At 43.0% G+C, this 25,794-nt stretch overlaps 1 protein-coding gene and 1 long non-coding RNA gene across 2 annotated transcripts; both read right to left on the reverse strand.

Moving 5' to 3' along the window:
- Positions 1-13,811: 13,811 nt before the first annotated feature.
- Positions 13,812-16,134, reverse strand: LOC133391389 (uncharacterized). Its single transcript, XR_009764891.1, has 3 exons — positions 14,227-16,134; positions 14,029-14,119; positions 13,812-13,963 (listed from the first exon to the last, which is right to left on the reverse strand). It is a non-coding gene; the product is annotated as an uncharacterized LOC133391389 (long non-coding RNA).
- A 4,213-nt stretch (positions 16,135-20,347) lies between these two features.
- On the reverse strand, positions 20,348-25,494 carry LOC1274161 (histone-lysine N-methyltransferase Set8). Its single transcript, XM_061643204.1, has 5 exons — positions 24,728-25,494; positions 23,375-24,377; positions 22,998-23,310; positions 20,871-21,061; positions 20,348-20,800 (listed from the first exon to the last, which is right to left on the reverse strand). The coding sequence occupies exons 1-5, from the start codon at positions 24,735-24,737 to the stop codon at positions 20,590-20,592; spliced, it is 1,728 nt and encodes a 575-aa protein (XP_061499188.1). The 5' UTR covers positions 24,738-25,494; the 3' UTR covers positions 20,348-20,589.
- Between the last annotated feature and the right edge of the window lie 300 nt (positions 25,495-25,794).

A 25,794-nucleotide genomic window follows, 5' to 3' on the forward strand; every position in this document is an offset into this window, starting at 1 on the left:
TAAACGAAACACTGGTAGAAAATTTTTTCGGCAAAAAGTTTCGCAACGCTCCGGACCAGGTGAAAGCCGAAAAAATGCGGAAAGCCACAAATCCATCTTGTCTAGATGTCGATGAAAATGTAGATGAAAACGCGTGAAATGATGTAAATATTGTGTGTGTGTGTGAGAGAGAGAGAGAGACGGAGAGAGAGAGAGAGAGAGAGAGAGAGAGAGAGAGAGAGAGAGAGAGGGGGGGGGATTTTGAATTTATGTAAATAAAAAAAAAATGTTAAGACGGTAATGTGCAACGAAACATATTATGAATTTTGAACATGAAATACCTTATGCTTCTCTTTTTAGTTTTGAGAAAAAAAATATTTTACGCCATACTATGAGGCACCGGAACGAACATGTAAATTTTATTTACACGAACATTTGTAAATTTAACCAAAGGTGTTGTGGTTTTCAATGGTCGACGTATGCACCACTACAGAACTCTTCATGGGTCCGTCGCGCAGCACCAAACTGCCCGTAGTAGGTGCGTTTCGTTGTTGGATCCTTAGTGGTGTGGGTCTTGCATTTTATGCACCCGTAACGAGCGTTGCATGATTTAACACCTGCAATGTAATACACAGTCATGAATAATCGTTGCGAAATTACAAGCTAACTATTCGTACCTTTGATGTACGGTCGAGTTGGTGTATCTGCTATCATGGCCCGAAACCATATTTTATATGGGCGACCGTTTATCAGTACAGTCTGTTCCCGAGTTACACGGTTCTCGACTTACGCGGATTCGGAGATACGCGGTTTTCTAAATTTGACAGATTAAATGTCAAATCAGTACAATTTGCTTCAAGTTCGGTATAAATTGCATTTTTGCTAACAAATTGAAACCGCTAAAAGCCAGAAATATTAGAATTTTCTGCACGAATCATAGCAAATAAATAATGAAGTGTATAAAAGTATTAATTTAAATAAAAAACTGCGAGTAATGAATAGTATTTTAGTAAAAAGCGTGAAATTCGACTTACGCGGATATTCGAGTTACGCGGATTCGTCGGGAACGCAGAAACCGCGTAGCTCGGGAACAGACTGTAGTCCATTGGCTTGCAAGTAGTTTAGTTCCGTGACAAATGGTTGCAAATAACCTTGAAGGCTTCTCGGCTTACTTTCCCCACAAAAAATTGCCACCGTCATTACCGGTACATTTGGCATGTCATGAATTCTCATTAGGATAGGCCAAAACTGAGTTAAATCACTTCTGTGAAGTGGTAGCCCATCCACAAAGAAAATTAGCTCCATTTCATTGAAGTCCGGTGTCACAAGTCTAAAACAGCGAAGAAACCGGATTCATGTAATATGAACTAAACAAATGTGCCATTTTAGGCTCATCGTACCAGTCGCTTGTGCTAAAACAATTATAATAACCTAAAGTACGATTTAAGCCTGCTAGCAATCCCCTGATACCATAATTGACCACCCGAGATTGTAGAGACCAGACTCCGTGTGGAATTCGCTGAGGGAGTCTTTAAAAAAGTTCTTGCTTCCCTCGGCAGCTCAGGATGGTTGTGTTTGCGAAGCAAATCTAGCAACACATTTGTGCGGCGATGCGAAATATTGGCCTCCAACACCCATACGCGAAGAGCATCCTTGAAGGACAAAGGGTCCTCAGGGTCCGAAAAATGCGCATCACTATCAGAACAGTGTGCAGCTGAAAACAAGCAACATTAAAACACTGCAGCAAATCCAATCATAGCAAACAATACCTAATTCATCCCCCGGCATTGGAACATCATGCTCAATCACAGGAGCAGCGGAATGAGCAGATGGCTCTGGTGTTGCTGTAAGCATTTTTGGAAGTAATATTTGCATCAGTCCGCCACGGTCCGTCTACACAAGCTTTACCAGTCGGTGCCGAATATTGGTAGCTACATCCTGCTTCCTCCATATCCATGCCCGATTCCCTTGAATACTGCTTGAGTAAGCTATCACGCTTCCGGTACGAGGAACCAGTCTTTTTATCACGCTGTGCTGCCATCGTAAAGTTTTAGTTTTCTTTCCAAAATTAACTGATCACGGTGAAAAATAAATGTTTTTGTGTTGCTTCGTGCTGCTGTCAAACGGATTTTTTCTAAATGGTGCGTGCGCCAGTTGTGCCAAAAAAATAAAACTGATAAAATAACGAGAGAGAATGATTGAGTAGCATGGTTGACATCGGTTTCAATAGGAATCGCTCATGTACTGCTTGAATGTGTGTTTAAGCCGCCGCAGCTGTGAGTTGCTTGTATGGAAAAGGTCGCTCAATTCAGTCGACTTTTGGTCAATTTGCTTGGTGGGTGTTCACAGCCAGAAAAAAATCATGATTATGCTTGCGCCGGCATTAAGCTAAGCTTGTCAGTCAGAGTATCGTGTTGGACTCAAGAATTCACATGTCGTCCTCAGCATGTCATGACGCCCTTTTATTGACTATCAGCAATGAGCATCAAGCTACCACGGATATGTTCATTGTTTTCGTTGGTGAAAATCTCGTGATACTCATGACATTTTGCAGCACTGATTGGGACCCAAGCGATTCAAAACGCTGCGAAGTAGTAAGAAAAATAGAATATGAAGTAGCCTTCTACTTCCCGTTCTACTTTGGTTGCTTAGAGTCAGAAAAATGTAGAACATGTGTGTTGCGACGAGTCTGGCAACTGTTCGATGTTATAATAATAACGCGTATTGATGACTGCCCGGTGTAAAAGATAAACGGATACTTGATAACACACGGATAATGCGAACGGAAAGGATAAGGTGGATGTACGGAAAGAAACAGAGTGCGGCGGCTTTTTTCTATTCTAACCGTACGACGATCCAGAAGTTTTTTTTACTGTTTCACCGTTGGTTAAGCTTTCGTCAATAAATATACTTGTAAAATTATCTGGAAAGTCGTCGCGTTCGTTTGACTGTTGCTCAACGCTCAAGTTCTCGAGAGTGTACAACACACACACGCGACGACTTACTCACGCTTACGTTCTCTGTTCTACGCGCCCCCTCTCAATCGCCCCACAGATCTATTTTTAGATCCCACGCAAACAATGAGACCCCAAATTTTGAGTGATTCAGGCCGAGGGGTATGAGAAAGCTTGAGGAAGCAAGGAGAAACGCGCTGCGATGAGAGTTCGCATTCTGTTTTACACGCGCGCTTCACTAACACCAATACAAATACCGTGCTTTGACGAGCCGTCTGTGAATGTGTGTGTGCCTTCCTTCAGCGAGCTCAACAACTTGGAGATGGTTGTGCGCGTTTTGTTCTAAGTCCCGCGCGCAGTGCTTGTGCGTTGGTGCGCATTTCGTTCAAAGTCTCGTGCGCCGGTGTGTTTTGGTAAAGCGTGCAGTGAATAAACAGTGTGCACAGACGCACATGCAGTGCGTGCATCGACAGTTAAGAATTTGCTGAACAGAGGCAACGCAGATTGTCGACAAGTTTCCCGCAGCCTGGCTCGACCCGGTACTTTACAGTATGACGCCATTCGTGAGTATGAAGGATTCTAAATATGTTGTGAAAGTGTACTTTATGTTTCAATAAAGTGTTTAATGTAACCAAAAATGACCGTGTTTGTGTATGTTGTTAGAATAAGTGCGTATTTGCGATCGCGGCAATGCATGAAAGAAAACGAGAAACGAAAGAAACAAATATCTTTGGATGTGTTGGTAGCATGATTGGAAAGAACACAACACATTGAGAACTGCAGAGCGCACCGTGCGTTCCAGGTGGGGAGGGGGAGGGCTCGCGCGAGGGTGTAACTCATTCCTCTAAGAGTAACTGCTAACGGGGGACGGTACTCAAATCACTCAAAAAATACACTCATTTTGCCGGACGGGTCATCACTTCCATCGACAGCGGTCGATGTGTCGATATGTGTCGTCGCGCGTGTGTTGTCGATTAGGTCAGAAAAACTTTTTCCTCACACCAAGTCTGTGACTTGAAGTGTCGGCGTTCCGATTGAACCATCGCAACATTGATCAGTGCGAGCGGTTGAACGACCTTTGGTATTGTGTTGTACGTAGCGTGCGCGCCGAAATTTTAAGAGTGCGCGGAGAGTTAATGTGGATTTTTGGGGGTGGGGAATGAGATACAGAGACAAATTTCGCTACATTAACACATACATTCTCACTGCACGGGATGAACTGCGAATACTCAATTATGAGAGAATATACTCGAGCGCACGCGCATGAGTGCAAGCAAGCGCAGAATAGAGGATAGTGGGAGATAAACGATTATTTTGCTCCAAGCTTTCTACTTTTTTCCGTTGGGGAAAGGGCAGAACAAACTTTCTTCGCATTAGTTGAAGAGGTTGGGAAAAGTTTGGTTAAATTAGAGAAAGCATCGATAACAACAAGTATGTACTTCTTGCGTAAGGGGGAACCAGGTGGTCAAGTCGCTCATGAGTGTGCCTAATCACATTGTCGACCATTTCCGAAGGGGCGTACAATAGAGGTTGACCATCAGGTGTAGCAACAACAACAACGAAACGCACAACATAAGCAGGAACAGTATGAAACTCAAAGCAGGAACAGTAAATGCATTAAACCCAAAACAGGAAGTTAGTGACAAGAACCATCGTTTTTGCCAACAAAAAAAAAACGTAACTAGCTGAGTGTTCTAGAAGCAAAGTTCTTTCTTCAACTGAAACTTAAAACGTGATCTTTTAACTCGTCGTTTACTGCACTACTTTATTGCTCAAAATCTCACAACGTAGCAAAGTAAATTTTCGCGGCGGATCGGTTAAAAAATTTCACGTACGCTTTCCTATGCTTTCTGACTTGATCTCATGGCGCTCGCGCGATGGCCGTTTTTCGATTCGCGCGGCGATGTTTTTTCTGCTCCCTCTGGTAACGGCAAATCGGCGACGTTTCGGTTCGGCTGTCAACGGCTTATCAATAAACACAAATTGTAAACAACAATTTGTCACTTTTCGCCGACCTCGTTGTTTTATGCAACATTCTCCCGCCCGGTACGTATACGCAACTTACCCTACTAAAGTCGGTGATCTACTTCCGTTTATCGTTCAACCGTTACGCTGGTGCCGCATCACCACAAATACGTTCTGGGTTTGGTGGGTTGACCGTATCGTTCTTCATTTGTTAGGTCTACGAACGTACAACACGGCTATCTTCGTTGCAGGTCTTTCGATGATTCCGCTTGCTGTCTGCACGGTGGCTCGCCTTACTTGGCCGTCGTTGGCTTTAACCACTTCTATCACCCTTCCTTTCGGCCAACAATTCCTCGGTAGGTTGTTATCAGTAATCAACACTAAATCACCTTCCTCGATCGGACGAGATGGAAGGAACCACTTTGTTTTGTGAGTCAGGGTCGAAAAGCACTCGGCTATCCATTTTTTCCAAAACAAGTTGGCTTTACACTGCGACGCTTTCTATGTTGACTTTACGGCCGTCGCTGTATCATCGAACGGTGCAGGTGGCTTGATCCCGTTTGAGCTGCCCAAGAGTAAGTCATTCGGTGTTATCGGTGGTGCCAAATCGTCGTCAGCGGTCTCGAATTGATGATCATCTCTATTTCAGCCATGGTAGATTGCAATACTTCGTCGTTAGGCAGACGTGGCAATTCGAGTTGAGCAAAAACCTTTTTCACTGACTGGACGAGGCGTTCTCAGCAGCCTCCAAAATGTGGAGCGGCCGGCGGGTTAAAGGTCCACTTCAAATCAGGGCAGGTAAACTCTTCTATCAAAGTGTTTTGGTCGAAACTCTTTCTGGCCTCCTTGAGCTCTCTCGAAGCTCCTACGAAATTCGTACCTCGATCACTAATGATCTCTCGCGGCGTTCCACGCCGAGCGATAAAACGCCGGATCGCTAGGATGCATGACGAACTCGTCATTGAGTGCGCGATTTTTAGGTGGATGGCTCGTGTTGTTAAGCAAGTGAAGATCACTCCCCAACGTTTCTCCACGCGGCGACCAACTACTACGTTGATCGGCCCGAAATAATCTATTCCGGTACATGTGAATGCACGCTGAGCTATAGCCGTTCTTTGTTCAGGAATGCACCCCATCAACGGCGGCTCGGGAACAGCTTTTCGATTAAGGCAGTGTTGGCAGTTTTTTCGAACCCGTTTATACTCCGATAGCAATCGCGGTATATGGTATCTGGATCGCAATTCATTGATGAATGATTAAATCTGTCCCTACATGTCGCCTGGGCATCCGAAGCGATTCGTCCACTGCAGTGCAGTTTGCAAGCCGGCCACTTATTCTCAACACACCATGGTCGTCGAGTGTTGGTGAGAGTTTGTACAGTGCGCTCCTTTTTTCGATGCTTTTTGACCACGGATGTTTTAATGTTGGAGGATTCTCGAGACACTTGATTTCTTGCGGAAACGCTTCTCGCTGGATTTGCTTCAGTATTATCTTTTCAGCTCTTTGAAGCTCTTCTTGTATCAGCGGTTCTGTTGCGATCGGTGTTCCATTGGCCCTATCACTGCAATTGTTCAAAAATCGGACGACATATCCAACGGATCTCAGAAGTCTATTCCACTTAGAAAATCTATCGATTTGGATGATTGGCTTAGTTGTGACATGGAACAGCAACGGATCTCAGAAGTCTATTCCACTTAGAAAATCTATCGATTTGGATGATTGGCTTAGTTGTCACATGGAACAGCAAGTTGCGACGTAGTTCTTCTGCTGTATCATCTGGTCGTGTCGGTGAAGCTGGCCAATCGCTCTCCCGCTGCCATAGAAAGCTCGGACCCTTGAGCCATCTGCTATTGGTGCTTAAATCGGGTGTTTTTGCCCATTTCGTACCATCGTCTGCAATATTGGCCTTCGTTGATATCCACTGCCAACTTTGGTCAACTCTAGGATTTCTGCGACTCTGAAGGCCACGAATTGACTGTATCGTCTGTGATCTGAACGTAACCAACAGATGACGTCCCGTGACTCCGACCAAAAGATTGTTCTAGTGATTATTAAACGATGTGATTTGTGTATCGTATGTGCGAGCCGTGCGCCAATCACTGCTGCCTGCAATTCTAAACGGGGAATCAATAGAAACCGTAGCGGTGCTACTCGAGTTTTTGAACCTATTAGAGCGCATTCTATTGTTTCTCCTTCTTCAAACCGGAAATAGGCAACCGCTGCCAACCCGTTTTCACTTGCGTCGCAGAATATGTGAAGCTGTACATTACCAGGGAGAGCCGACGTACGCTGGCGGTAGCACCTAGGAATTTTGATCTGGCAGACGGCAGGTAAAATGCTAGTCCTCCTTTGCCCATCGAATCGATCGCAAAATATTTCTTAAGCTCAATATCGATTCTATCGTCGGTGCTATCTACACACGGGCAAACTTGTGGGCTATGATGGTTTAGGAGGCCATTCGCGCGATTACCGGTATTCGTTGGGTACGATCCATACACTATCCAGCCCAATCGTGTCTTGGCGGCAACAGGTTCATGTGGCTTTCCCTCACGGTATGTCATCGGATTACCTAGATGGCAGTTATCCATACCAATGAGAATCCTAGGCGTGATGTCAGTGTATGAATTAAGCTTTAAGCCTCTTAAATGCTCGAATGTGCTTTGAAGTTTCTCCCGGCTAAGTGACTGTCTCGGAAGCGCCAGACTCTGTACGGTATGCATATGTGGCAACCTTGCGTATTACTGCAACGCACTGTAAAGTGCCGAAAGCTTTTAACCTTTGTAAGGTTCCGTACACACCTTTACGCTTCCGTGTCTATTGCGAAACTAATACGCGTTCCTCTATTAACACTAATACTACAAACTTATACTACCTACGCTATGTAAGGATCATTACACTACTACCACGAAATCTTCCAGTTGAATTTGTACAGAATAAAATTAAGTTAGTCTTATCTCTCAATCTATCTCGATCACATCTCTTTCCCCGTTAAATTCCTACAAATCGAAAGAACGCGCTAAAGTGGTGACCCCGACGTGATCCACCATCATTTAATCCGTAATTTGCTAATTCATTACCGCATCGAACCGTGCATCGCAAATTAAGTGTAAATTCGGTTGATTACGTTTTCGCGCAATGATGAATAGTGAAGATAAAAAAACCGACGCCGCCGACGACGGCACGAGTAGGGATGCAGCACAATCGCTCGTAGGATAAATAAAAGCACCGAGACTAAATCCGCCCAGCATGACCGACACAAACATCGAAACCTATTTCATGTCGCTGGAATTTTGGTTTGCGGCATCGGGGATCAGCTCAGCATACGATGTGCGCCGATATAATATCGTGATGGCTCAGGTGCCACCCAATAAGCTGACGGAACTACGCTCGATCATTGATGGCACTCCGGCATACGATAAGTACAAATACATCAAAAGAGAGTTGATAGCGCATTTTGCCGATAGCCAGCAGCGCCGTCTTCAACGTGTCCTCTCGGACATGCCGCTAGGAGACATGAAACCTAGTCGTTTATTTAACGAGATGAAGCGAGTAGCGGGCGATGCATTGAGTGAGGAAGTGCTGCTTGATTTGTGGGCAGCTCGATTGCCGCCACATGCTCAAGTAGCGGTGATCGCTTCTCGAGGAGATGCTGCGGATAAAACGACCATCGCCGACGCCATCGTTGATTCGATGGGACTACGAAAAATCGACGCCATTGACCACATGCAAAATTTCGCGATGGCGCCTTCCCACATCAGAGAACAGGAGGTTGTTGACCCTATACAGGAACTGCATCGTGAAATCGCCGAATTATCTAAACGGCTCGAAAGAGTTTTGCCCAACCGAAGAAATGAACGCGGACGATCGCTTTCCCGTTCTCGTCGTAGTGATTGGAACGATAACCGTAGCTTAAGGGAGCCTTCTACCGGACCGTGTTGGTATCATCGCACGTTCGGCAACGACGCCCGGAGGTGTCGAAAACCGTGTACGACCGGTGCACGATTTGCATCTAACCAGCAATGAAGACACTCTGCTGATGATGCAAAAGTGAAGCCAACCTCTCTACAACTGTTCGCCGCAAATGGGACACCAATTAAAGTTTATGGAGAAGTTCTACTAAAGGTCAATCTTGGCCTCCGACGAGAATTTTTGTGGAGTTTCCTGATCGCCGACGTCACATCAGGAATAATTGGTGCCGATTTTTTACGAAATTTCGATTTATTAATCGATTTAAAAAGAAATCGCCTCATCGACAACACCACCCATCTCGAGTCTAACGGATCGCTTGCCAAATCCAGTAAGTACTCCATTAAAACATTTAATTCAGTGTCACCATACGCAGATTTACTGGCTCAGTTCCCGACGATCACCCGTCTCGCACCCCCGGGGACGATCAGCCAATCGACGATCTGTTATCGAATTGAAACTACAGGACAACCGGTATACGCTCGACCAAGACGCCTGCCTCCCGACAAACTAGAAGCAGCTCGAACTGAATTCGAACACCTGATGAAACTCGGCATATGCCGACCCTCAAGCAGTAACTGGGCCAGCCCTCTTCATATGGTAAAAAAGGCGGATGGGTCCTGGCGACCATGCGGGGACTACCGTGCCTTAAACGCCCAGACGGTTCCAGATCGATACCCTCTGCCCTACCTTCAGGACTTCACGACCATTTTGCAAGGTAAAACTATATTTTCCAAAGTTGACTTGCAGAAGGCGTTTCACCAGGTTCCCATCCATCCTGACGACGTACCTAAAACGGTCATCACGACACCTTTTGGCCTCTTTGAGTTCTCCTTTATGACGTTTGGATTAAGGAACGCAGCTCAAACCTTCCAACGCCTGATTCACGAGGTCGTTCGGGGACTCGATTTCATCTCTCCGTATATCGACGATCTGTTCATCGCTTCGTCTTCGCCTGATGAGCATCGGGAGCATTTACGCATGCTGTTTGAGAGGCTGAAGCAACACAACTTGGCAATAAATGTAGCCAAATGCGAATTCGGGCGTGACACACTCGATTTTTTGGGACATTCTGTCTCCGCTGAGGGGATCCGTCCGCTTTTGGAGCGCGTCGAGGCCGTCAAGAATTTCAAACAGCCCAGTACAGTTAAAGATTTGAAAAGTTTCTTGGCCATGATCAATTTTTATCGGCGGTTCGTCCCAAACGCGATCCAGGTGCAGATTCCTCTGCTGACGATGATTCCCGGCAATAAGCGAAATGATCGTACGCCGCTGACCTGGACCGATGAGACGATGGCCGCATTTAACCGTTGCAAGCAACAGCTAGCCGAAGCAGTTTTGCTAGCTCACCCCGCCAAATCAGCCGAACTATCTCTCTGGGTCGACGCTTCAGATATCGCTGCAGGCGCGGTATTGCACCAAATTGTAGATGGAAACGCACAACCGCTAGGATTTTTTTCAAAAAAATTCGACAAGGCTCAACTTCGCTACAGCACGTATGATCGCGAGCTTACAGCGATTTTCCTGGCTGTGCGGCATTTCAAGTTCATGCTAGAAGGATGAAATTGCCACATCTACACGGATCACAAGCCGATCATCTTCGCCTTTCATCAAAAGCTCGACAAAGCTTCCGATCGCCAAGCTCGTCAATTGGACTTCATCGGACAGATAACGACGGACATAAGGCATATAGTGGGCAAGGAGAACATCGTTGCTGATTTGCTCTCTCGCATCGCTGCCATCCAAACTGTGCCTACGCTCGATTACGACGCCCTTGCTGATGACCAAAAAATCGACGAGGAAATCCAGGACATTCAGCAAGGTAAATTAAAATTGTCATTGAATCTAAAGTCTTTTTCGATTCCAGGCAGTAAGAAACAACTGCTATATGATTGTTCAGGCGATCGCATTCGACCCTTCGTTACGAGACGTTTTCGTAACACAGCGCTGCAGGCAACACATCATCTTTCTCACCCTGGCACTCGTGCAACGGCCACAATGATGACGGAGAGATTTGTATGGCCCAACATTCGCAAGGAAAGCATCGCTTTTGCTAGAAGCTGCCTACAGTGCCAACGATCGAAAGTCACTCGACACACGCAATCGCCTGTGTCTCGGTACTCAGCACCCGACAGTCGATTTGCGCACATCAATATAGACATCGTGGGACCTTTTCCTCCGAGTAGAGGAATCCGTTATTGCCTGACAATCATCGACAGATTCACTCGGTGGCCGGAAGCATTCCCCATTCCAGACATGACCGCGACAACAATCGCCGACGCTCTTGTTTCCGGGTGGATATCCAGATTTGGCGTTCCTGCATGCATAACGTCCGATCAAGGGCGCCAGTTCGAGTCATCGCTGTTTTCCGAACTAGCTCGGTTGCTCGGATCCAGCCATTTCCGGACTACTGCGTACCATCCCCAATCGAATGGTATCATCGAACGATGGCATAGGACACTTAAATCAGCAATCCTTTGTCACGATGCCGACCACTGGAGCGAGCATTTACCGGTTTGCGGACAGTGTACAAGGAGGACATTAAAGCTTCACCTGCTGAGTTGGTATACGGAACGACCCTCCGAATACCATCGGAGTTTTTTGTTGACGTGTCACAAAGCACGAATGAAGCTGAATTTGTCACAAAACTACGAAGGGCTATGCGTGATCTTCGCCCCCAGGAAACCGCGCGACACGGAAATCGAAGTGTATTCATGCATCAAGACCTGCAAACGAGCAGGAACGTATTTGTGCGTAACGATTCAATTCGACCATCGTTATCACTTCCGTACGAAGGACCGTTCGAGGTGATGAAACGAACCGACAAGTTTTTTAAACTGAACATCCGTGGGCGCACAACTAACGTTTCGATAGATCGTCTAAAACCCGCTTACGCGCTGGAAGAACAGCAAACGCCAATTATTACGAAACATGCTGCCACAACTCCTACTATTACTCCTTCGGCTAAAGTCACGCGTTCGGGTCGACAAGTTATAATCCCTTCTCGTTACCGTTAACTTGTCTAGGAGGGGAGTACTGTGGCAACCTTGCGTATTACTGCAACGCACTGTAAAGTGCCGAAAGCTTTTAACCTTTGTAAGGTTCCGTACACACCTTTACGCTTCCGTGTCTATTGCGAAACTAATACGCGTTCCTCTATTAACACCAATACTACAAACTTATACTACCTACGCTATGTAAGGATCATTACACTACTACCACGAAATCTTCCAGTTGAATTTGTACAGAATAAAATTAAGTTAGTCTTATCTCGCAATCTATCTCGATCACGATCTCGATCTCGATGTCCCCCCTCCTACGCGTACAAAACCAGCAGTACAGCGCGACGCTTTGCCGGAGATGGTTGTGCCCGTTTCGTTCTAAGTCCCGCGCGCAGTGTTTGTGCGTTGGTGCGCATTTCGTTATAAGTCTTGTGCGCCGGTGTGTTTTGATAAAGTGTGAAGTGAACAGTGTGTACATACGCACATGCAGTGCGTGCATCGACAGGTAAGAATTTGCTGAACAGAGGCAACGCAGATTGTCGACAAATATCCCGCAGCCTGGCTCGACCCGGTACTTTACAGTATGACGCCATTCGTGAGTATGAAGGATTCTAAATGTGTTGTGAAAGTGTAATTTATGTTTCAATAAAGTGTTTAATGTAACCAAAAATGACCGTGTTTGTGTTTGTTGTTAGAATAAGTGCGTATTTGCGATCGTGGCAATGCATGAAAGAAAACGAGAAACGAAAGAAACAAATATCTTTGGATGTGTTGGTAGCATGATTGGAAAGAACACAACACATTGAAAACTGCAGAGCGCACCGTGCGTTCCAGGTGGGGAGGGGGAGGGCTCGCGTGAGGGTGTAACTCATTCCTCTAAGAGTAACCCAAGTAGCAACCGAAGCTTTTTTCTCCCAGTTTCAACCCCCTCATGTCCACAAACTGCCTTCGCTTACTATTCCTATCCCGTTTTTACATTCCACAACGTTTGTTGCGTTCTCGCTCATCAGGATGTTAGTCAATTCTCTCTTGCCACACGAAGAGAATTCTCCTGCACACTTCGTGTATTGGATTCTACCCATCCCTGTTGAACACACGTCATTTTCTTCCATCGCACTCATCAGGGTGTTTGCTCTTTTCCATCCAAAGCCAAAGAGCGACTTCAGTGTGCTCTGAACCGCGGACGTGAGAGTGTGTGTTTGTGTGCTGCGTGAACTATTTTTCCTGCGTGAAACACTTTCCATACTGCGCCATCCGCGGTGTTCTTTCTGCTTCATCGGAGGACGAGTTTTTATCATCTAATTGTTTGGGTAAGTGTCCTTTTCTAAGTGTCTAGTGCTACGTGACATTTATTCTAATTCTAATATTATTCTAATATGCAATGTTTTGCACATTACAAGTTTCAGATGTGTGCTGCTACCGCTAGCTGTTCCTCAAACTACTTAAAAAGTGTGACACTGTGTGCACAGGCGTTCAAGTTTCAATTGATCCTCAAGCACAAAGGTAAGTTTGTCACATCTTTAAATGAAGTGTAATCTTTTTAACAAAGTGTGTCTATTAATTGTGTATTTTCATCGACAGCCTTCATACAACACCGCGGTTGAGGCGCGCCAAATCTGATGACATCTTTCCTGAACCAAGCAGGCTGAACACGCGCACCACCACGGGCTCCAGCGCGGTGTGAAGAGGGAAGAAGAAAAAACAGAATTGGAAACAGCCGCACCACCCGCTTGGCAAAATGTCGCGCGACATGCATGCTTGAAATCGATGCTTGTTAACATTTTATTTCAAGCATCGTGAGTGTCCCAGCGTGAGCGCTGAGCGCACCTCCCCTCATTCTCAATGCCGCGTTTTTGGTTAATTCTCGCTCCCACCCTTTCTTTCCTTCTCCTCAACGAACCCACCATTCCCGCGAGCGTAGACCGATCAAAAAATTCCAGGAAACTCGGACAGTAAGTGTGCAGTTTTTTATTCACAGTACTGTTTGGCAAAATATCAATTCTTGATGGCGCGTACTGGCGATCAAATCGTTGGCTGCTTGCTCCACCGATGGCGCGTGCTGTTGGAAGAGAAACACTTGGTGTTTGATGCGTTTGCCTGAGGAATGAAAGATATATCTAGCATTAGTATGGTGAACATAACTAGGACTATTTAAAACTTACCGATCAAGAAGATATTTAATGTTAAATGGCGACTCTGTATGCCCGATCCATCTGCTTTGATCCATTATCAGGAGCTTTGGCAATGAAATAGCTAGGTGTGATGGAAAATAATAGAAGAATAAACAAACATTAAAAGCAGTACGATTGTTAGAACAGAAACTTTATTTGGAAGATTTTTCTTCTTATGCATGCACTTACCCGTAGATTATGTAACAAAACAAACTGCAGTTACGCCTGCGTTGACATCTTTCACGATTTACTTAACCACTTTTCTATTAACATTTAATGATTTTTGCTGCATCTTGCAGCACCAATCCTTCCCAAATGAAATTTGCATTCGTTCTGGCAATGAGTTTCGAACGATCACAACACAGCGCGAGAGTGAAGAACACAAAGTAAATGGCACTATGAACAAGTGTTGATCATATGGTCAAAATAGAGTATAATGGAATTTATTTTACTTCAAATGAATTGATTTTATTCTGATTTACATTTCAATTATTGTTATCAGCCTAGTTGTTAATGTTTAAAATTTTGATTAAGTGAAAACATCATTACCAGATAAATGAAACGATAATCGACGCTTTTTGACCATATCGAATTATGATCGTCTTTACACATAGTGTCATCTCTTGCGCTTCAGGGTCTCACGCTCAGAGCAAAAATTCTCGCAAATTCGCAACGGTAGGAGCGTTCAGCTGTGGAGGGCTGGAGGAGTGCGAGTGTGTGTCTCATGCACACAGCGAAATTTTGGTCAACACCTCGATGGTGGGAGCGTTTTTCCATGGGATGGGGTAGTGGAGTGCGAGTGTGTCGCATGATTCCTTCAAAACTAGGGCCAGGGGTAGCGAGAGGCATCAAAATGAGTTACTCTTTGCCAAGCGGGGAAGAGAATAAAGAGTGTGAAGCAGCTAGACTGCCGCAACCAAATCAAGAGAGTGAATTCTCATTTCAATCCGAAAAACTGGGAGAGAGTGATGACATGCGAGACAGAATAAAACTAGAAACACGAGAGAGGACACGAAGCGTTTTCGGGTTTTTTTCGCCTTCGCACACATTTTGCTTTATGCGCGCGAAAAAGTGAGCCTTGATCAGCGCGATGGCTCCCATACAAAGGCCTTCGGCTTTGCTATCTGGGAACTGCTAACGGGGGACGGTACTCAAATCACTCAAAAAATACACTCACTTTGCCAGACGGGCTGTGCTAGGCCGGTTGCTCTCAGTGCTTACCACGCAAACAATGAGACCCCAAATTTTGAGTGATTCAGGCCGAGGGGTATGAGGAAGCTTGAAGAAGCAAGGAGAAACGCGCTGCGATGAGAGTTCGCATTCCACGCAAACAATGAGACCCCAAATTTTGAGTGATTCAGGCCGAGGGGTATGAGGAAGCTTGAGGAAGCACGGAGAAACGCGCTGCGATGAGAGTTCGCATTCTGTTTTACACGCGCGTTTCACTAACACCAATACAAATACCGTGCTTTGACGAGCCGTCTGTGAATGTGTGTGTGTGTCTTCTTTCAGCGAGCTCAACTTGGAGCTGCTCGTCACATCGTGTTGTCTCGCTTACACTACAGCATCGAACCATCGCTCCGTATGTCCCCCCTCCTACGCGTACAAAACCACCAGTACAGCGCGACGCTTTGTCGGAGATGGTTGTGCGCGTTTCGTTCTAAGTCCCGAGCGCAGTGTTTGTGCGTTGATGCGCATTTCGTCAAAGTCTCGTGCGCCGGTGTGTTTTGATGAAGTGTGAAGTGAACAGTGTGTACAGACGCACATGCAGTGCATGCATCGACAGGTAAGAATTTGCTGAACAGAGGCAACGCAGATTGTCGACAAGTCTCCCGCAGCTTGGCTCGACCCGGTACTTTACAGTATGACGCCATTCGTGAGTATGAATGATTCTAAATGTGTTGTGAAAGTGTAATTTATGTTTCAATAAAGTTTTTAATGAAATAAAAAATGACCGTGTTTGTGTATGTTGTTAGAATAAGTGCATATTTGCGATCGTGGCAATGCATGAAAGAAAACGAGAAACGAAAGAAACAAAAAACTTTGGATGTGTTGGTAGCATGATTGGAAAGAACACAACACATTGAGAACTGCAGAGCGCACCGTGCGTTACGGGTGGGGAGGGGGAGGGCTCGCGCGAGGGTGTAACTCATTCCTCCAAGAGTAACTGCTAACGGGGGACGGTACTCAAATCACTCAAAAAATACACTCATTTTGCCGGACGGGATTCTGTTTTACATTTACTGAGTTCGCATTCTGTGTTCGCAGTGTTTGTGCGTTGGTGCGCATTTCGTCTAAGTCTCGTGCGCTGGTGTGTTTTGGTGAAGTGTGAAGTAGAAAAAAACAGTGTGTACAGACGCACATGATATCCATTTATTCACAGATATGCGTTTGCTGGATGGAGGTCGTACTTAGCAGGACGACGACATGATGTGTGTTTTTGTCAGGTTCTAAATGTGTGACGAAAGTTTACATTAAGTTTCAATAAAGTGTTTAATGTAACCAAAAATGACCGTGTTTGTCGGGGCGAGTACCGGCTTCGAACGACGAAATCCGTTCGACGCTCATGAGAGAATGAGCATCATGAGATACAACTGTGAAGCATTTAAAGACGTTAATATCTACGATTCAAGGATTGTTATGTTTTGAATTTTGATTTTTTTTGTCGTTGGTATTGGATTTCATTCGTTATTGGATGATTCGTTATCCAAGTGAGCCAAGTGAGCGCCTTCTGACAGCCGCGGCGAACGGATCTCGTCGTTCGAAGCCTATAGTCGCCCCGTGTGTTTGCTTTTAGAATTAGTGCGCATTTGCGATCGTGTCTATTCATGAAAGAAAACGAGAAACGAAAGAAACAACTATCTTTACATGTGTTCGTAGCATGGCTCGAAATGTTGGCTGTCTTGTCACCCATTATACATTTTCCAGATTCGAGTTGGGATTTTACGCGTTCAAAACCTAGTGTTACCAAATCGAAAAGAATTTACGGATTCGAATTGTATGTACGATGTTGACAATCGTTTAACGTGTTCGAAAAATAGTGTTACGATGTTGAGCTGGCTTGAGAAACCCTGTATAAAAAAAAATTCGCAACAGGCAGCTAGATTTCCCCTACCTCAGTGAAAAAGTGCGGTTGAGCGATATTTTCTAACAGAACTGCCGTGTGAGAACGCGACAAATGAAAAATATCCTATTTTAATAATAAGGATAAAATGAGATTGCTTGTGACTTTAAAAGTATATTATACATTTTTTAATAAAAAAGAGCACAATGGAAAATAACATCGCAAATTTTTTAATAAGAAACGATTCCAGATTTGAAGCGAGGAGTATAAAAAGTGAATTTGTTTAACAATAATGATTTTAAATAGTATTTTATATAAATATTGAGGTATATTTTTTATTCTCAACTTTGCGGCCCGCGAATCACTGAAAATCTGTACTTGCGGCCCTCTGATGAAATGAGTTTGACACAGCTGGCCCAAGGCATTGGATAGAGCGAGAAACACAATTCTTTGCCAGTGGGGATGGCCGCTGCGCTTGACCACCATCGAAAACCCGTTACACAACCACAAGCATACAACACATCCAGGCAAAAATTTTAAGGCCCGAAACACAATTTCAGCACAGCGGTCCGTAGCCGGACAAATTATCAGGAAAAATCGGCTGAGAGCGTTTCTACATACACCGCTGTGAGAAAATTGACAATCGGTTTCTCACGTCGGTGTGTGTAAAAGCTCTGAAAAGCGCCGAGATGAGACTTTTAAAATGATGTTGAAAAAAAAATCCATTTTAATTACTAAAATGAAGTCAAAAAAGTTTCTTTTACTTTTTAATAACATTTTTACGATTATTAGACGGCAAAAATGCGAACTATAATTGATCGTTCGTCATAAACTGCCAATTCAATTTTTTCTCAGCTCCATCGTTCTTTGCATGCCGAGGAGATTTCTCTCGCCGAAAATGCTGTCAGTCGCTGTCAAAGCATGCTGTCAGTTATTTTCTCAGCTGCTTTCTCGGTGTATGTAGAAACGCTCTAACATCAAGCACGCGTCTCTTTAAAACAACTATGAACTGTGAAAGTCGTAGGTAAACGACGCTCCAGTGGGTTGAGGCTTCTCTTGAATTTGGCTGAGAGCGTTTCTACATACACCGAGACTGCAGCTGAGAGATGGCTGTGAGAGAATTGACAACCGGTTCCTCACGCCGGTGTGTGTAGAAGCTCCGGATATATATATATATATATATATATATATATATATATATATATATATATATATATATATATATATATATATATATATATATATATATATATATATATATATATATATATATATATATATATATATATATATATATTAGTGTTGGGCATTGTGCGCGAGTGCGCACTGTGCGCACAGCACACCTCATTGTGCGCACTGCACAGCACACTTTGTACTGTGCGAGCACACTTCGCACAGTGCGCGCACTTCGCACTTTTCGCACAGTGCGCGCACTTCGCACTTTTCGCACAGTGCGCGCACTTCGCACTTTTCGCACACTTCGCACAGTGCGGGCACTTTTCGCACACTCCGCTCAGTGCGCGCACTTTTCGCACAGTGTGAGCACAGTCCGGACTTTTCGCACACTTCGCACAGTGCGAGCACACTCCACACTTTTCGCACACTTCGCACAGTGCAAGCATGTTTCGCAAATTTCGTGCAGTGCTTTGTACTTTGTACTGTGCGAGTACACTTCGTACTGTGCGAGTACACTTCGTACCATGTTACAGGAAGTCAGGTGGTGTAGTACTGAGCATATTTTGACAAACCGCCTTTAAGCATTAGCATCAGTTAGCATTAGCGACTCCGATCCGTTGGTGCAACGAGTTCAAGTCGGGGCGAATCAAAGATCCATAAATCGCTTGCACACATTCATACCACACACATGCCCATCGCCCCCCCCCCCCTCTCGCCCTGTCCCATGTCCCCTTCTCTTCAGTTAATCACAAAATTTGACTAGGGCTCCGAGTGAAAATTGTAATTTTTGCAAGCCTGCGACGCGAATAGCAGTTTTCGCGTGAAACCAGCTGTCTGTTTTATTGCACAATCGCAAAGCGGTGGCTCCGAGTACAAGCACAGACACGTTTCATCTCAGCCAAATTCAAGAGAAACCTCAACCCACTGGAGCGTCGTTTACCTACGACCTTCACAGTTCATAGTTGTTTTAAAGAAACGCGTGCTTGATGTCAGCCGATTTTTCCTGATAATTTCTTCGGCTACGTACCGCTGTGTTGATATTGTGTTTCGGGGCCTTTAAATTTTTGTCTGGGTGTGTTGTATCCTTGTGTTTGTGTAACTGGTTTTCGATGGTGGTCAAGCGCAGCGTTCTGTGCATTCGATTCTCGCAGCAAATGTCTCCGCGCGGTTTCGGTGTGCTCGTGTACCGGCCATCCACACTTGCAAAGAATTATGTTGTTTCTCGCTCTACCCAATGCCTTGGGCCAACGATGATTAAATTGTATTGATTTCAGCAGTGCGCGCGTGTTTCAGCGTTCTGCGCTTTTGCCATGCGTAAAAGGGTGGAAAAGAAGAGCGAGGAATGAAGTGCAGCGTAGAAGGGGGCTCTTAGATTGAAAAAATATTGTCTATACCCTTTAAAGGATTCGAAACAGGTGTATGTCAAATCGATGGAGTTTCCAATATTTGCATGGATCTACACATGCTTTCTGTTGGGACCAATAATAGCCATCGTGGATGGGCGGACGGAGTGGGGGGGGGGGGGGGGGGGGGGTTGGGCTTGAAGAGGTCAGGTGTCCGCCAAGTTCATCCACTTTTAGACGACCCCGATGGCTGAGTAAATGAAGTAAATGAGAAAAAGCTGACACTGGTCGTGTGGTCGTGGTCTTTGTGTACGTACCACCATGGTACGAAGTGTGCTCGCACAGTGCAAAGTGATGCAAGTTAAGCTTGCACTGTGCGAAGTGTGCTCGCAATGTGCGAAGTGTGCGAAAAGTCCGGACTGTGCTCGCACTGTGCGGAGTGTGCGAAAAGTGCGCGAACCGTGCGAAGTGTGCTCGCACTGTGCGAAAAGTGCGGAGTGCGCGCACAGTGCGGAGTGCGCGCACAGTGCGAAATGTGCACCGCACACTGAGATGTGCGTGCGTGTGCGCACAGCACACTTAATTGTGCTCTTTTTCCCAACACTAATATATATATATTACTAGTTATACTTACATTATTCTACAAAAATATTCAATATATGTAATATTGAATGTAATGCAATATACAAATAACTCCAATAAACACAACACCTATGAACATGTCATGTCATTTATGTTTAAATTTGATTGAAGATTTTTTTTGTTATATTTTTGTTGAAATATGGATAGACTTATATTTTAAAACAAGATGGCAGATAATCAATGATAATCAATTCTTCCTCCTATCTCTGTAATACCGAGGTTGACATTTCTAATATTTCTTAGCACTATGGAAACCCACAGCACGAACAGTTTTATATAGACGCACAAAAGAGGACAAATAAGTTACATTTTACTATCTTATTTAAATTATAATGCTAACCATGGATAATGAAGTAATGCTTCTTTTGAACGGTCACCATAATCGTATGTCACTTCTACACCCTTTTCAATATCTTCTTTGGCAATTAAAACAAGGTGCGGCCGATTATTGATGGGCACGGTTTTGGTAACCAAATTTCCATTCCGGGAATGGTTTACTAACCGTCCGAGCTTTCCACTTTCTGCTGTCGCATCAATACTGCAACGAGAATAAGATTTTTTTAATGAAAATATAAAAATGAATATCAACATACTCATCAGTTTCTCACCAGTGCTGTACGTTCTTGTGCCTGAAGTAGTACATGTAGCATCCTGTACTATCATCCTTAGAATAAACTTGTTCTCGTTGTTTTGCTTCGGCAACACTTATAAGGTCGCCAATATATTCTACTACAAATTCTCCTTTCGCAAAGCTCCTCGTTGTAACGATGCCTCGACCCTTTCCTTCAAAATATTCGATCTACATGAATATATAAACGTGATAGTGTTAGGTGTTTACATACGCATAAATAGTATATTACTTTATATGGGATTTATTATTTATTTATTATTTAGTATCTTATTATTAGCGAGTATAATGGTAGCAACGCATAGCTTCCTACACTAAGTTGCAATAGAACGAACAATATAATCAAACATTCGATAGCTTAAAAGTTAATGTTAGGGTCAGCAATTTAAATTTAATATGCGAGTTTCACAGGGGTTTTGAAAAATAATGGTTTAAAAAAAATTAATAAATTAATAAATAAATATAACGTTTGCCATTAGCCGTGTTTTCACAAGGCACATTCTGCTACAAAATGTATGCCAAACAGCCTTTTTCACTGCGGTAGGGGAAGTCTAGCAGCGTTGTGAATCAATTCGAGCAATCCAAATTACGATAATTGACCATTGTAATAAAATTGTTTAAATGACTATAATTGTATTCAATAAAGAATCGTGGTGTGTAGACCCAAAAATATAGGCGAATCTTTTTTTTGCACTTGTTTCTAGAAAGGAAGATATTCGCGAACAAAGAAGAGGCTTGTAAAAACGTAACTTATGAAAAAGGAATATTGATGCATGCATTAGTAAGCCATGAAAAATATTGACATCGAAGGCAAAAGATTGAGATGAATCAGCCGTACAACAATCTTTATTCGCCAATCATTTTGTGATCGCAGACAAGGAAGCTTTGTAGGATACAAATATCGTATCCTTCAAAATATTTCGTATAATACGGATTCTTGTTTTAAAGAAATGCACTATATTCGTCCGTTAGAACACTTAGGCCTTGGAAGGAATTGAAAATTATTGTTTAGTTACGATTAAACACGATTTTTCTCTCGGCCTGTCAAAAGATTACAAGCAAATATTTTTAGTAATCATCCAGCAATGGATAGCTTCTAATTCTTATTTAACGAGGAAGGATTTATTCTACCAGACGTAAGTCAGATTTTGCATACTTATTTTCTCATTTGTAAGCTTGAAAACAATTTCTGTTTTAAAACACCTGTTCGAACCACCGTCTCCCATGGCAACGGAAAATCGAGCAGAGTTTTGCGAATCTTTATCGTGCATTTTTTGCCATCCGCTATGAGCTGTATGGCACGAATTTTTGCTTGTAGTCTTTTGACAGCTGCAAAGAAAACTGTACTACTACAAGTACAATTGTAATACTGTAATATTTTAGTACTTTAACATATTTTTGGGATCGCTGTGCATGGAAAACATTCGTTTTAAGGTTGTTAGTGATTTCCATACGGTAAAAACAAATGTTAATGATAATCTGCGTACGTTTATGGAAGTGTCATTTTCGAATCGATAGAAGAATCGTGTCATGAAAACGCAAACACGTTCGCGAATCGTTTTTAGACGATGGAAGGGTCCGATCCGCCATAAAAAATAGTTCAGTGGAAAGTTACCTAATGTATAGCTGACACTATTGTCCATTGAAGTTACAGGGTTTCCCACGATTTATTGGTTGGTTCTCATCAATTTTTGGTGGGTTCCCATATTTTTTTGGTGCGTTCCCACGATTTTTTGGTCGTTTCCCAGAATTTTTTGGTCCAATTGTATTGATATCCAATCGGAAAATACCAATAAATTATGGGAACGAACCAAAAATTTATGGGATACGACTAAAAAATCGTGGGAACACACCAAAAAATCATGGGAACTGACCAATAAATCGTGGGAAACCCTGTATATGATTACAGGGGTTTTCAGGAGTTTGTGGATTTCAGGATAATTTTGTGACAATTTCTTTAATTGGACTCTACGGTATCCTTTTTAAACAGGCACTTTGGAAATTCCTATCGGATTCCACGAAAGTGCAAAAAAGTGAAAAAAATGAGAACCACTGAAAAACGCTGTAAAGAAAGAAATAAATATTACATGAACAACTACAACTTTACCTTGAGTCCATCTTCACGCCCTTCCTTAATGGCTCGTTCAATATCACGATCTCGTTCAACTTGTACTTCTTTCTTTGTTTTGCGTACACTTCGCCTGATTGGATAATATTCTGTAATTTTTTTGTTACATCCAGGTTTAAAATTTGCTGATCCAACAACTATTTTCCGGTTTTGATGTACAATATTTTTATTCAGCTCGATCGGAACAGCTGAATCACGAGCAGCATTCGCAACATCATGTAATTGTTCAGGTTTCATTTCTTTAATTTCTTCTGTAGCTGCAACACCATTTTCTGCATCCTTGCTATTAAGTCTTTAGATGGAAAAAAGTTTCAGGATTATTTATCAGAACAAGTTTAAAACATATTTCCAAATACCTTTTACGAGTTTTATTGTTGCCAGCCTGTCGTTTGTTACGGCTTTTTCCTGACGAAGAATTATTGAGAAGTCCAGGCGGGCTTTGAAGGTATATGATAGCATTTTTTGTAGGTGAAGGACAAAGAATACGATGCGGGGTGGCCGGTTTCTTTCGATTCTCAGCCTCACCTATCTGCTCAGCACATGCTGACAAATTTGTTTGATTATTTGTGAGGGACATAGTAATGGTTCCGTTAGTTCCTGACAGAATAACGCCGCTATCACCGCTATCGCACGAATTATCGTCATCGGTCGATACATTTTCCGCAGTAGTAGTAGAATCAATTTGGGTTACTTGTGTTGGTTTAGACAGATCTAATATATGTTGTTCATTATTGCTCATTGATGATCGTTCTTTCTCATCATTTGTGCCTTTGATGTTCCTGGTCAGAGTAACTTCTTTCCAGAATGAATTTATCTTTGGTTGCGATGGTGTTGTGAAGAGACCAGTTTTTACATCTTGTTGTGTTAAAATAGAATTTTGCACCATACTTAAAGTTCGAGATGAAGGGTTTGATATTTTGGCGAAGTTTAAGTGTAGGACTGGCTCCTGAAGAAAAATATTGTTATTTTTCGATTTTTTTGGATCTACAAAATTGTTTCTTGTTAGTGTAGCATCTGAAAAACTAATGCTTGCTTCCAAAAGTTGAGCCTCAACAATTTCACAAACGTTTTCATCTGTTATATCTAAGTTGCTCTTTGATTGTACCAGTGTTATAGATTTTTCGGTAATGTTAGAATCATTTTTTTTTTCCAAATATTTAGATATGTCCGCCATCTTCACGCGGCCGCCACGAAGCTTCATAGGCTCGTCACAAACCGAGGTATTATTTCGCTGTTCAATATTTGCGACAGGATTGTTACTATCTTCATGTGTGTATTTAATATCCTTTCGCTTTGGACTGGCTGTGTCATCATGAACAAGATTAGCATTTTTTTTTTCAGCATTGCGCGTCCGTCGACCTGTAATAATGAAACGGCATAACGTATTAGACAATTGAACAATCAATATTAGAGAACATGTTATTACGGTACTATTTGTGAGTAAACTTGCAAAAAAAAGTGCATTAATATCCTCGTGGAAAATGACCATTATTTTAAGAATAAAATAAAATTGGAAACGGCACTTAATATTTGCAATCGAATGGCGGAATTCAACCATTGGTTGCAAAGCAACCTTGTTAAATGTGTGTAAATATTTAGCGTGTTCGCGAATTACATTACTGTTAAGATGAGTTAGGGAAGAACAACGTAAAGATGTTACTGAATGCGGTGCGTAACGCACTTGGTGGTGTTTGATAAATTTGTATTACCTTTCAGCATTTTTCCTTAGTACCGTCTAGGAAAAGCCTTTGTCCTTTTTTTTTTGACACGCTTAAACTAAGACAACTTAGCTATGTAAATTTTAGGCAATTAAAAGTGTGTAAAATTTTACACAAAAATAAAGCTTATTGTCACTTTGCAACGATTCAGTCAACAGGATAAACACAATTCTTTTCATTGAACTACTATGGCTCAGTTCTACCCTTTGATTAAGATACGCGTTGCTAATTGAAGTGGCATCCTTTCTTCTTCCTTTTCTTTTCTCAGCCAATTGTCACCGTTCTAAGCTGCCTTGGTGCCTCGTCGGATGCACGTTTAATTTAAAGGAATTAATTCTCCAAATCAAGAATCACTCGCCTAACGAAATCAAAATACAGTTATTATATTACACATAAAACCAGCTTCAAGAACAACTATTAGCAAATCTCGATGCAATCAAGAATTCGTCAGGCGGGTCTGTCATACCATTCCATAAACCATATCAAGGTTCACTAAGGTAACAGCTGGATGATTTACGATACATTAAGATCATCAGGTATACAAAAGACGCTTTTCTAGATTAGGCGGCGCTCTGGGACCAATCGAACGAGAGAAACAGATACGACTCTGTTCGATATGTACAGCAATTATCCGCAGTACGCGATACTCGATATACGCGAATTCGCAGTACAGCAATTATCCGCAGTACGCGATACTCGATATACGCGAATTCGCAGTACGCGATTCCTCTGAATTTGACAGCTCCATGTGTTTTTTGCAAATACAGTGGAGCTCCGTTTATCCGGGCTTCTCGGGACTTGACCTCGACCGGATAAGCGAATAACACGAATAATGAGTCATGTGATATATTTAATCATCAATTTCTGATTAGTTCTTTAAAAAATTCCTATTTTTTGATAAAAATAACCCAGTTTTTATTAACTTCATGTTTTTCCCATGAGAATATTTGAAATTTGCCATGAATTATAGTGTTTTTGTTATGATGATGTGCTTTTATAACCGCTTGTTTAAATACCCTCCTCATAACGCAATGTCACCTTTGTATTGAACTGTCATT

Source organism: Anopheles gambiae, chromosome 2, assembly GCF_943734735.2.
Source record: "Anopheles gambiae chromosome 2, idAnoGambNW_F1_1, whole genome shotgun sequence".
NCBI lineage: Eukaryota > Metazoa > Arthropoda > Insecta > Diptera > Culicidae > Anopheles > Anopheles gambiae.

What these genes read in the sequence shown, in the direction of transcription:
- LOC1274161 (XM_061643204.1), bottom strand. An exon ending in AACAATAAAACTCGTAAAAG is followed by an intron (nt 23,311 to 23,374) that starts GTATTTGGAAAT and finishes TTCCATCTAAAG; the next exon opens with ACTTAATAGCAAGGATGCAG. An exon ending in GGCGTGAAGATGGACTCAAG is followed by an intron (nt 21,062 to 22,997) that starts GTAAAGTTGTAG and finishes ATATTCATGTAG; the next exon opens with ATCGAATATTTTGAAGGAAA.